Source organism: Eucalyptus grandis, chromosome 10, assembly GCF_016545825.1.
Source record: "Eucalyptus grandis isolate ANBG69807.140 chromosome 10, ASM1654582v1, whole genome shotgun sequence".
Taxonomy (NCBI): domain Eukaryota; kingdom Viridiplantae; phylum Streptophyta; class Magnoliopsida; order Myrtales; family Myrtaceae; genus Eucalyptus; species Eucalyptus grandis.
Genome location: NC_052621.1, coordinates 13,308,229 through 13,321,526, shown reverse-complemented (window position 1 = coordinate 13,321,526; position 13,298 = coordinate 13,308,229). Strand labels below are relative to the sequence as shown.

At 38.0% G+C, this 13,298-nt stretch overlaps 1 protein-coding gene across 1 annotated transcript; it reads left to right on the top strand.

Annotated features, from left to right (window-relative positions):
- Positions 1 to 1,194: 1,194 nt before the first annotated feature.
- Positions 1,195 to 12,664, top strand: LOC104421867 (beta-galactosidase). Its single transcript, XM_010033996.3, has 17 exons — positions 1,195 to 1,497; positions 1,722 to 1,961; positions 2,643 to 2,789; positions 4,014 to 4,092; positions 5,383 to 5,563; positions 6,143 to 6,208; positions 7,497 to 7,733; positions 8,141 to 8,347; positions 8,440 to 8,743; positions 9,253 to 9,412; positions 9,550 to 9,658; positions 10,126 to 10,261; positions 10,369 to 10,424; positions 10,498 to 10,797; positions 10,890 to 11,012; positions 11,160 to 11,849; positions 12,166 to 12,664. Exons 1-17 carry the CDS (start codon positions 1,368 to 1,370, stop codon positions 12,328 to 12,330), a joined length of 3,330 nt encoding a protein of 1,109 aa, XP_010032298.2. The 5' UTR covers positions 1,195 to 1,367; the 3' UTR covers positions 12,331 to 12,664.
- Positions 12,665 to 13,298: the final 634 nt, after the last annotated feature.

Genomic DNA, 13,298 nt, shown 5'->3' with positions numbered 1-13,298 from the left:
GAGCTTGGGTGAGATCGGCCGAGCCTCGAGCTCGCCGGATCTGGAGACTAGGTCTTGGTCGTCTGCCCTAGGAGGCAGCGGCGGAGGGAGGAGGAGGAAGAAGGAGGGGGAAGGAGGCAGTGACGAAGGAAGGAGGAAGGAAAAGAAAAAGAAAGAAAAAAAATAAAAAGAAAAAGAAAAAATAAATAATAAAAATTTTGATTTTTTAAAAATACAAATGATTAAAAATTCATTTTTTAAAAATATAAAAAATAAAACATGTGTTAATTTTTTGGTCAATTAAAAATATTAAAAATAAAAATAAAACTAATTTTTGATCAATTTTTCCAAAATCCCAAAATTAAATTAGCTAACAAACGGTGGAAAATATTTTCCACTTAAAATTTAGGTTTTGGTCGAATATCGAAAAATATAGTTATTTTCCTGTAAAATGACTTCTAGAAAAATATTTATCGAAAACATAATATTTTTCGTCAAACGAATGGACCCTTATTAATATTTTATATTCTTCCCGTGTCTAAATATAAGTTATGATTAATGGCTTAGTAATAAGTGGTTGTTATTAAATGTGACAATTTATTACAATCATTCGATTAATAATATATGTGAGATTGGGCTAACCGATCTTGGAACCTATGATAGAGTAAGATTGCAGTTTCAAAGTGAGTTCTAAGTTTTAGGATATGTAGTGTAGATTTCATGTTCCAAAATATAAAGAACATGTTTAAATGAGTAAATTGTAGGTTACAGGTAGAATTTGTATAAAACTTAAAATCGTTACCCTTACTCCTGTGGAGCTCTCTCTTTAGGACCCTCTCTTCTTGCTTAGGCGCTTTTAGTCGGCCGACTAGAGAAAGGAGGCTCAATGAATTCCCTCGGTCCTAAAAATTCCATTAAAAAGGAAACTATTTAAAAATGATAAATATGAGAATTGATAGTTATCTTCGAGCCGGTCTTGTTAGGAAAGAAATCGATAATTTTGCTCCAATAATGCAATTTAATTATTTTTATTCATGTCCTGCCCGCTTGCCCGATTCACTTTACTCCCTTTGGAAATTGCATTCACCCCCCTTTATTTTGGAAATTCAAAAGAGGAAGTGGATTAAAAATGACCTTTTTTGTATGGATAATTTTTCTATGGACCCCACCATTATCATTGAAGTGGCCTGCGCATATACACACAGCATATTCAGAAAAACAGTTTTCACTTACCAACTGATCCACTCCCGAGGACGATCGGCTCCGCCTCCGTCTGCTCCGGCGCCGCCTGCCACCTCCTCCTCGCCGCCGCATCGGTTCGTTCCGGCGGCGGTTCGATCGGCCGTTTCCCCTCCTGTCTCGGCCGGGTAGAAGGAGGGAAAGAAAAGATGGCGTCTTTGCTGGCCCAGCTCGGGTTGCCGCTGGAAAACGGGTTCCAGGCGTGGGAGGACCAGAGCTTCTTCAAGCTGCGGAAGCGGGATGCCCACGTCACCCTGCATTGTCACGATTCCGTCGAAGGTTGGTGCCCGTTCGCGTCGCCGGTCGTGTCTGATGGAAACCGTGTGGAAAGTGCTTTGATCAGATCGGATTGGGACTGCCAGTTTTATGAGCGATCAGTTACCCTTTTCCCCCCCTGAAATTTTCGTATGTTTATCGTGTTGAATCGACAGTCTTGGTATGTATCCTGCTTTGCTGTGTGCTCGCGGCTTGGGAAGTCAACTCACTCTTTGTCGTGTTGTCAGGAGCTCTCAAGTACTGGTTCGAGCGCGGTAAAGTGGACTTCACGTTGGCGGACTCGGCGGCGTGGGACGACGATGCCGTCGACAGCGCTCTCGACTGTGCTGCTTCCTGGGTCAAAGGCTTGCCTTTTGCAAAGTCCTTGTCTGGCCACTGGAAATTCCTCATGGCTCCGAGTCCTAAAGATGTCCCCGGCGGCTTTTTCGATGCTGCGTTTGAGGATTCCGCGTGGGGAAGTTTACCTGGTATAATTGCTGGTCTTCGTTCTTCGCAAGAGCAGCCTTTAAGATTCAAGCGCTGCATTCCCAAGTGATAAAGATTACTAGGCCGAATATCAAATGTTGAATTTCAGATTGACTGTGTTTTGGCTGCATCATTTCTTGAACTTGATGATCTTCCATGTCATAAATATATGTTGTACTGCTGCAAAAAGTTTAGTGAAGGTGCAGCTGTTAATGAAGGAATTTCCTATATTGATAGTCCCTTCTGTAGTGGGAGTTGACCACGATACTGCTCTTATATCTCACGAGTCGGTCTCCACTAAACTATACCTCATTGAATTTTGCTATAGTAAGCCCGAACGCCATTGATGATGCAATTTTATTGAGGACTTTTTCTTTTTTTTTTGGGGGGTTGGGGGGGACTGTTCATTTGTGTCAAGAGATCTTTTGTCTATCTGAGTTTCGTTAGGTACTTGTTTGAGTGAACTTTTTAGTGTTCAAAATGAAATCTGTCATGCATGCGGGATCATGAAATGTTTCAACCAATCGCAGTTCAGTTAATAAAATCATTGCATATTTAGAGATCGTCAATGATTTATGCTAGGTAGGTATCTTTTGTGAGGTCCATCGTCATATTTATCATTATGTATTGCACACTGCCACATCTTCTAACTTTTTCACTCATTTTTGTTCAAATTGGAGCAGTTCCTTCCAATTGGCAGATGCATGGATATGATAGGCCTATTTACACAAATACTCTGTACCCATTTCCACTTGATCCTCCAAACATTCCTTTGGAAAATCCAACTGGTTGCTACAGGACATATTTCAGCATCCCTAATGAATGGAAAGGTATTAGTTGTTTGAATACTTTACATCTTATATGTTTAGCTCCTCTGAAGCTGGTCTGCTCAAATGAAATAACAGAATGTTGCTGCTCATACATTTGACTTTCCTTCCACTTGTTGTCTCAGAGCTATATTCTCAGGGCATTTCTTGATGTCTTCTGATGCTTCATATGTGTATGTCTCATAATTGTCAAAGATTATTGTGTGATTATAGAATCTGCATGGAAAACTTCTGAGTATGCCTGTACCATTTTAGCTAGCTCCTGTATTCATGTGGATCACAAGAATGCTGAATGAAATCTAAAAGTTATGGTCTAAATTTCATATGCTCAGCTGATTGAAGGAATTTCCTCTGTCTTGATTTTAGGTCACAACTTGTCAATATAGGATAAAGCATAGCGTGATATTGTCCTGTGTACTGGAGTTCCTATGCCATGTCTCCATCTAGTGGCTGTTGGAGGAAACACTTAGTAGTTACTAGTCGGACAATTATTCCAACAAATTGGTGGCTTTTGGTAATCACTTGAGTTCAGTGGATTCTGATTGTGGTCAACCTTCAACTTGGAAGTTGATCAGCCAGTCACTATACTCTATCACATCTACTTTTAATGAACCTTTTTGAATGGCTGTGGTAGCTTCTTGATAGCAAAAGCAGTTTCTTATAAGCACTCCCTAACAAAACATCCCTATATTTTTCTATCCTTGGATTGAAATGGAAAATCCTGAGATTTTAGCTTGACTACACTGGTTATTGGTGTATAAAACTTACCATATCATCTTCACTACATTTGGTTGAGCGTGCAAATGCATTAAGTTACATATCTGTGGACTTGATTCTTAAGTATGTTATGCAAAAGTAGTGAAAGTTTCTCTCTCTCTCTCTCTCTCACGCGCGCGCGCACAAACACACACCTGCACATGAGAGCCTTTTGTCGTGGCATGTTGCTAATGATATCATTTTTGTGTTGCATCTTTTTTGTTATGCCTTGCTTTGTACTCTTCTTCTTTTTAGTATTTGGTACTTAACTTTCGAGTAATGGTAGAGACACATTGATCCATATACTAAATGTGTTGATTAAAGGATGTGGCATATAGTAAGTAATTATTTAAGTTAGTAAGCCAATTTGCCATATTGTAAACACATTGAGTGTATGAGTGTTAGAATCGCCGACATTATTCTTGACTCTTTATTGTGGCTTTAGCTTTGCTTCAATTTTACATTGAATAGGGCGTAGGATTTTGCTGCACTTTGAAGCAGTGGATTCTGCCTTCTGTGCATGGATTAATGGAGTCTTTGTGGGGTATAGGTAATTTTTTCTCCACTCTTCGTTATAGTTATTTGATCCTTTGACCATAAGTATATTCTATCAGAAAAAAAAAATTGCGACATTTGGTGAGTATTCTTCTTTGCATTGAATTTTGGGAATTATTGCCTATTCATCTAATGAAGGCATAGTTTCAATTTAAACATTACAGCAGAGATAAATATAACTTAAACACTTTCTGCCTCAGGTGGGTTTGCTCCTGCCTGAGCCTAAAGTGTGAATTAACATTCAATGTAAGGCATAGGAGGATGTATGGACTTGAAACATTGGACCTGTCCCTTTGATACCAAGTTGGGTTTTTTAATCCATGCTGACGCTTAAGGCCCATTTGGTTTCAGAAAAGATTTTGATTTTCCTCTTCATAGAAAAGAAAACAGAAAAAGTAAGTGTTTTCATCTTTTTTTTCCTCTTGACAACATGTTTAATAAGTAAAATTGAGAATCCTTTTTAAGAATACTCTTCAAAATGTTGCTGGTTGTGTATTAGGGTCTGTTTCGTTCTTAGATAATTAAATCAGAAATTCCAGAAACTTTCCTGTTAATCTTATCAGGCGTTAGGTTGGTAGAAAATGGTTTTGACACTTACAAACTTCTATGTCATGCTCTAGAACAATGGATGATAGTATCATGCAATGCCTCCTTATTCACTTAATTCTTTCGTTCTTGCTTTGCTTGCACTTTGGTGGTACATCAGTTTGGCATTTCCTGTTGCATTGACATTTAACTGTATTATCAATAGATATCAGATAGTCTGGAAAATATTTTCATGGAGAATGTCTTCATTTACTTAATTGTTATTGTGGCCCAAGTAGAAAAATTTCTGTGGCCTTGTCTCTGAGAGAATGAATAGAAGGTCGAATAATGCACTTACCTCATTGTTTGATGTCATTGATGATATTTTATTCTGGATTTTGGCTGGCTGGAGCATGTTTTGCTCTGAGTCATTGCCATTGTTTTTTGTTTGAAAGCAATTTGGGACTAATATATATCCTCTTACTGTTTACTAGATTGTACCTTTTTTTCTCTCAAATTAAATGAGGTATGTGAAAGGGACATTCCTGTTGTGCCACACTTGCTAAAAAAGGATGAGAGATAGAAATTAGTTATAAGAAGAATCCTGATGCCGTGAACTTGTTGAGAAAGCAAGTTTCAGTACTGTTATTATGGATAACTTCCATGCTGGGTTCTTGAACAGGAAAAATACTGATGGAAACAGTGATCAGTTGTTTTAATCAGTTTACAATTGACACATGCACAATGCCTGGTTTTGCAGTCAGGATAGTAGGCTGCCAGCTGAATTTGAAATCACTGACTACTGTAAGCCTTCTGCTGAAGAAAAGAATGTTTTAGCGGTTCAAGTATTTAGATGGAGTGATGGATCTTATCTTGAGGATCAAGATCATTGGTGGTTATCTGGTATTCATCGTGATGTGCTTCTTCTAGCAAAGCCACAAGTTTGTTTTCTGGACCTTCTCATTTTCATGAAATTTCTTCTTCTATATAGTTACTGTTGTTGAACTGTTAATGGTAGTGGTGCTTTAGGGAACATAAGTGAATTTGTAATCTGGATATGTGGCTTGCATATATGAGTTATTATTTCATAAAGTTTTTAAGCTAAGCTTCTTTTCTTCTCTTATTAAGCATTTAAGTTTTCTTTTGTAAGCTGGTGTATATTCTTCTTTATGAGTAGATTAATAATAAGAATGTCTTTGTAAAACTGTTGCGGCACCGTGTGCGGAAAGTTCTAAATAGCATGAAATATATTTCTATAACAAATGCATGAAATATTTAACCATATTGGTTTCTTTAATAACATAATTAATCCTGAAAACATCAAATAAATCTGCCAAAACCTCCTAAGATAGTACATGTTGATTTGGAATTTAATCTAGCTGCATTCTTTGAGTTTCTTCGAATCTCATGGATTGATATGACATAGTCTGATGAAACTCTGTGGAAGATGTCCTCTTACCTTTTCACCACCTGCTTATTGTATGGATTGGAATTGACTAGCTATAACATAACTTTTTCAGGTATTTATTGCGGACTATTTCTTCAAGTCTAACCTGGATGACAAGTTCATGTGCGCTGATCTTCAGGTAAGTATATACAAGCAGAGTAGCATTATACAAAATTAGATTTGCTTGACTCGAGAGCATGCTACTCCAACTGAAGTGCAGTGTTGTAAATTGTCTGAGTAGCCTCTTTTGCTTTACTTATCACTTTCTCTATGATTCTCTTGTTCTACATTTTGTTGTTCTATGTTTTTTTGCCCCTTCTTCGTGTGCAGCAAGGTTTCTTGCCATCTAGATGCCTTAACTTAGCAGTCATCTCTTATATCTTTTATCTTCTTGAATCTTTCATCTTAGCTGACTAAAAGACTTTCTACAATGTAAAAATGGATGAATATTCACAGCATGTGTATTTGTGGCCAACTCAATCTTTTCCAGATAACAAAAGTTGCTGATAACATACAAAATCAGGTCAAGCCTTTTTCCACTAAGTTGGATCTGCTATGATTAAAGAAATTTTTGCAGAAAAATGTGAAAAGAAGAAACTAGTGAATTTTTCATTCTTCCTGAGTAATTGTCTCCTTTGCATTTGGGATCTTTGCTTTCATGATAGTGCCAAAACTCCAAATATGGATGACACATTCTGAATAGGGTGTGATGTGGTAAAGTGGAAATGTCATCTACTCTGAAGAAGTCTCGATTGTTTTGTAAACATTGCATAGTATTGCATCATGTGGGATATCTCGCTTCATGCTTTTAGCATTTTTTTTTTTTTTTCATATTTTTTGAAGAAAACTACTGTCTCCTTATATGATTGGCTTCTGCTATATTAAGCAGTCTTCTGCTGCAGATGCTGGAAATAGGTTGAGGTGGGGGCAGATGAAAACCTATGCTTAGAATTTACTTAAAATAAATTTACAAAAATTTTACAAGGTAAGTAAAATATCATTTTAGTATCTGACCAAGATATATACAAATCACTGAAGTAATCAAATATATTTATCCTTAACGATGCACTCCTTTAAATTTATCCTATGACAGTCGGTTGGGTATGGATCACTTTTAGTACCCAACTGAGATATACCTATATATCACTGGTTGCCAATAATTAATTACATGTGAACACAAGATAGTTATATATTTGACATGAAAATATCACAGCATAAGGAAGAAGGCCAAAAGTTGTCATGTCTCTCTTTGGATGTTAAAGTGTGAATCAAACATGTCACAATATATTTCTCCGTGACTCGGGTAATTGATGGCCGTATGATCATCAAAGCATACTTTCCAACTTCTCCCCAAATTTTAACTCATTTTACTGTAGTTATCTTATTTTTCACCTCTTTATTTGGAAAATTCCTTGCTCTTCATGCAGGTTGAAGTTAAGATAGATGATTCTCGACAAAAGCCTTCAGGCAGCATTCTTTCTGACCTAATAATCGAAGCTAAACTCTTTGATACTTCTATCTGGTACAACAAAGATGGTCATGTGGATCTTCTCTCATCTAATGTTTCTGATCTAAAGTTCAACAACTCGTCGTCCATACACGGGTTTCATGATTTTATCCTTGATGGAAAACTGGAAAGGCCTAGGCTCTGGTCGGCTGAACATGTAAGGAAATTGTGAATGAAGTTCTGAAATGAAGATTCTTGATTATGTTTTTGAATCAAGTGTTTATTGCATATATTATGAGATTTCTCCATAATGTCCCTTTTGGATCTTTCTATGTTGCAGATCATGATGACAAGGTTCTTTCTCTTATATGTATCGTTTCTATCATAATGATAACGGATATTAGTAATCAATTGACTTTTTGGGATTCTTTTAGTATGGAATGCCTCCTACTAATCTTGACATTCTTTCTTTTACTGTAGATTCTATGCATATAGATGCGCCATACAAATATGTGGTTTCCTGTCTCCTTTATTATAGATTGCATGCATATTAGCCCTCAGACAATGCTTTTCAAGAAGTAATTTGTTTGCATTTCTTATTGTTTGTGACTCGTGTCATTTCAGCCAAATCTCTACACCCTTGTTGTCATCCTTAAAGATTCCGGTGGCCATGTTATTGACTGTGAATCATGCCAAGTAGGCATCCGGCAAATTTCCACAGCCCATAAACAGTTGCTTGTTAATGGGCATCCAGTCATAATAAGAGGAGTGAACAGGCACGAGCATCATCCACGTCTAGGAAAGACAAATATGGAGTCTTGCATGGTTAAGGTAATAATAGAATTTTAGGAAATTTATCTTCCCTATGTCAGCATTTAACAATGGTTTTAGTTGAAACTATATTGAAGCTCCCATCTTTGCAGGATTTAGTTCTTATGAAGCAAAATAATATGAACGCTGTGAGAAACAGCCATTATCCTCAACATACTCGTTGGTATCAGTTGTGTGATCTGTTCGGCATGTACATGATAGATGAAGCCAATATTGAAACACATGGTTTTGTTGACTGTAAAGATCGGAAGCATCCTACTCTTGAACCAAGTTGGGCTGGTGCTATGCTGGATCGTGTGATTGGCATGGTGGAGAGGGACAAAAATCATGCTTGCATAATATCATGGTCCTTAGGAAATGAATCTGGATATGGGCCCAATCATTCTGCTTCAGCTGGTATTAGACCTTCCAAACTTTTTAGATCTAAGTATTTTTTATGAATTATTGCTGCTGGAAGATAACCAAACAAGATTGAATTAATGAATGCACTTATTTTCGTTCAGATTGTTCTCTTGTTATGAGGCGCCTTTTGAAAGAACATGCACACACTTGACATGCTGGTTTAAACCCTGATGGGTAGACTACTTAGATGGAACTTATCAATTGAATCTAATGTTCATTTTTCTTTAGCCATTTATGTACAAAAAATGTTAATGAACACAATTCAGTTTAGTGGCTTGCCTAGCAAACATGGAGGAGCCAACCTGGGTTATGGGCTACAATTTGCTTGAACTTGTAGTATTCAGGAAGAGATATTAATCTCTCCTTCAATTTAAAGTGTTAGGAATTAGGATGCATTTTCCATGCAGGAAGTATGGCCAATATAAGGCATGGGAGAAGATGCATTCAATGGAAAAAAAACTTCTTCCTTTGCTATAAGTTACTAATCTAATATTTTACATCAGGGTGGGTCCGAGGGAAAGATCCTTCTCGTGTATTACACTATGAAGGTGGTGGAGCCAGAACTTCCTCAACAGATATTGTGTGCCCTATGTACATGCGTGTGTGGGACATAGTGAAGATTGCTAAAGATCCGAATGAAACTCGTCCTTTGATCTTGTGCGAGTATGTAACTCCGACTTTCTTTCCTTTTCTTTCCCCCTTTGTATTATTTCTTAATGCTCTCACTTAGTTCTTAATACTACAATATCTCTTATCTGATATCCATGTCACGTTCAATATTCATGTGTCACCATTGAAAGGTACTCGCATTCTATGGGAAATAGCAATGGAAACATTCTTGAATACTGGGAAGCAATTGATAGTACATTTGGTCTCCAAGGTGGTTTTATCTGGGATTGGGTTGATCAGGTAAATTACTCCTTGACCTGAAAAAGTATGCTCATGCAAGCCTTCACTTCACACCAACTCCTGTGCAAAAAGTTGACAGAAATCCATGTATATTACCGCTGTGCCAAATATTCAACAGGCTATTCTTTTGTTACATACTTATAAGTCGAGTTACTTCTCCTCAATGTTACATGGGAAATATTAGTGGAATGAAAAAATGTCCTGTGAAGTGCTCTGTTGGATGGGTTGTTAGGAACTAATGATAGAACCTATCATCAGAGGTGTCTCACAGATCTGAACCTATCATCAGAGGTGTTCTGATGCTTGATAAGCTAGTGTTCTTCTCCTTTCAGCAGTCACTAACTGGCACTAATATCAACTTAGGCTATGCCTGGTATATTCTATGAGCTTGTTTGACTTTCTCGTTATGGTGATTGCAAAAGGAGGATTTTTTTTCAGAAACTTGAAGCTATGTTCTTTAAATTTAGGGTTTACTAAAAGAGAAGGCTGATGGCTGCAAACACTGGGCATATGGAGGAGACTTTGGGGATATTCCTAATGATTTAAACTTCTGTTTGAACGGACTTACCTGGCCAGATCGAACTCCACATCCTGCAATGCATGGTACATTTCACTTTTTACTTTTTATTGACATATACAAAATTTTGAGATTAGTGGCTTGATTAGCTATCAATCTGCATGTTCACTGTGGTTCTGTTTAATGTCTGCAGAAGTGAAGTATGTCCATCAACCAATCAAGGTTCTATTAAATGGGATCACACTAAAGGTACTGTCATGCCTCAGATAATATCTTCATTTTTTTTTGACCGAAGCTGACAATATTTCAATGTCCTTTACAGATAAGGAATACTCATTTTTATGAAACAACGGAAGGGTTAGAATTTAGTTGGCTCATCCATGGGGATGGATGCAATCTTGGTTCCGGGACCCTTTCACTTCCCATAGTTGGACCACAGAGCAGCTTTGACATAGAGTTAGAGAAGGGTCCATGGTACTCAGTTTGGGCTTCCTGCTATGCAACTGAGATTTTCTTGACAATTTCCGCTAAGCTTTTGCATTCAACGCGCTGGACTGAAGCTGGGCATATTGTGTCTTCCACCCAAGTCCAGCTGCCTGCAAAAGAAGTCCTTGCTCACCATGTAAAAAGCTATCCCATTTTTTGATACTTATGTCAAGTTTGTCGCATCTTTATGATGTGTTCAACATTTCTTAATGTTAGTTTAACCCACAGGCTATCAAAGTTGAAAGTGGTACCTTCTCTAAAGAGGTTTCTGGGGACACGATCAGAGTCTGCCATCAGAATAATTGGGAGATAAAATTCAATATCCAGAAGGGAACTTTTGAAAGCTGGAAGGTTGTTTCTATTGTAATTTTTTTTTTTTTTTTTTTTTTTTGAAGTGGAAGATAATCATCAATCTTATATTTAGGTTGTTGTCCCTCATTTAATCATTCTGACATCAATGGCAATGTAATGATTGAAGACATGGTAACAAAATTGCAGGTTCAAGGAGTTCCTGTTATGGGTAGTGGCATACTCCCTTGCTTTTGGCGAGCACCTACAGATAATGACAAAGGGGGAGGCTCTGCTAGCTATCTCTCTTTGTGGAAAGCTGCTCACCTCGACAGCCTCTCAGTTGTTACTGAGAGCTGCTCCATAGAGCAAGATTCTGCTACTCTTTTGAAAATAAAGACAGTATACCATTTTATCGTGCAAGGTGAGGAGGGTTCCCTTTCTCAGTCCGGGAAATCAATTGTTGTATTTGAATGTGACGTGATATACTCAATCTACTGTTCTGGGGATGTCATTATGGAATACCATGTAAGATCCAGTTCGAATCTTCCACCCCTACCCCGAGTTGGAGTTGAATTCCATTTGGAAAGTTCTTTGGAGAGGATTCAATGGTATGGACGAGGTCCCTTTGAATGTTATCCAGACAGAAAAGCTGCTGCCCATGTTTCAGTCTATGAGGAGAACGTGGCTGACATGCATGTTCCATACATAGTTCCTGGAGAATGTGCAGGTCGTGCTGATGTGAGATGGGTGACGTTTCAAAACAGAGATGGTGTTGGGATTTACGCTTCTATTTATGGCAGTTCTCCTCCAATGCAAATGAGTGCGAGTTATTACTCCACGTCGGAACTTGACCGTGCAACGCATAATGAAGATCTTGTTAGAGGAAGCAGCATTGAGGTGATGCCTTGAGTCAGAAATGCTTTCTCGTTTGCTTTGTAGTATCTACAAGTGTTATCATTCGACTGTTTCTATTCATCTGCGAAATATATGAAGTTTCACTGTGTATATCCAGTCCAATGTCAATTTCTATGAAATCTGAACTAAATGCTAGAACAAGAAGTTGAGGAATTATTTGCTTTGTGGACATGTTAAGTTCCCTTTTTCTGGTTTTCACCCTCGATGTGTCAATAGCTCCAGTGTTATGCCAATGCTTCCTTTTAGTATTTTCCCAATTTCGGGGTCTTGACTATTAGAATTCTACTTGCTTTTACAGGTACATCTCGACCACAAGCATATGGGTTTGGGTGGTGATGATAGCTGGTCGCCTTGTGTCCATGAGAAATATCTGGTTCCTCCCCTGCCATACTCGTTTGCTATCAGATTGTCTCCAGTGATCTCTGCAAGTAACGGATATGAAATTTACAAGTCTCAGTTGTAGAAGACAATTTTCCATTTGTCAATTTCACTGCCTCTATCTGGTACACAAATGACCACTGGTACAATAATTTGTAAGAGATCTGCAAGAATGAACCTTGTGCGGGACCAAATCCAATCTCAGTTTGTCTTTAAGATCTTTCTGACGGGTGCTTAATGCAGTCAAATTTGTATCTAGACATGCAAAAGTTCTCTTAAGTCCTGAAGATAAATAAAACCTGGTGTGTTAGCAGACTCAGCACTAGTTTGGAAATGGACCAGCAACAATTCAGTGACTTTATGTTCATCTGTATGAAAAGGAACTCTCTCTAATGAAGCTATTATGCTTTTTTAGTAAATTATGGTTACTTTTTTCCATCTTATGGACCTTATCTATCAGAAGTGGTAGTTATACTCGAGTAGATATATTTATGCCCCTGCGACTATCATGGGCTTAACGTCGTGAGGTGTTGACTGATTCTGTCATTTTCGCTTATGATCTTGGTGGATTCCTGAATCACAAATTTATTGGTCTAGCAGGAATCCACAATATGCAATTAGGGGACCACCTTTTATCGATACGGTAAGTGTCACATTGGTTGATATGATAGATACTAGCTTCTTGGCTTGACTCTTTAAGCAGGTGATGGGACGCAAAAAACGAAAAAATTGCTTTATATGGTCTCTGGTCCCCCGTGTCCTCCATCAAACAAGACGTGGTCCCGGTCTCCCTTAAATTTTGCCAGTCGGTGGCCGGCATTGTTCTGAATCAATCAATTGAAGTAAAAACACCTCCTCTAAGATGGCAACTGGATGTGAATTGGCTGTAACATCGAGGCCGGACAATAGCTCAACATGTTGCAACCGAGTCTCCACGGCATGGATGTATTTTAGGTTGATATTGTGTGCTGAGATCCCTCCAGATGGGGCTGCATGGGAGGTTCTATGGGGAATGAAGTTACATTAGGAGCATTAGGATGTAAATAAATATGA

Bases quoted from the DNA above. Each gene is read 5' to 3' on its own strand.
- LOC104421867 (XM_010033996.3), top strand. From the start codon at position 1,368: ATGGCGTCTTTGCTGGCCCAGCTCGGGTTGCCGCTGGAAAACGGGTTC. The intron at 1,498-1,721 runs GTTGGTGCCCGT...TCGTGTTGTCAG, and splicing joins TTGTCACGATTCCGTCGAAG to GAGCTCTCAAGTACTGGTTC. The intron at 8,744-9,252 runs GTATTAGACCTT...ATTTTACATCAG, and splicing joins CAATCATTCTGCTTCAGCTG to GGTGGGTCCGAGGGAAAGAT.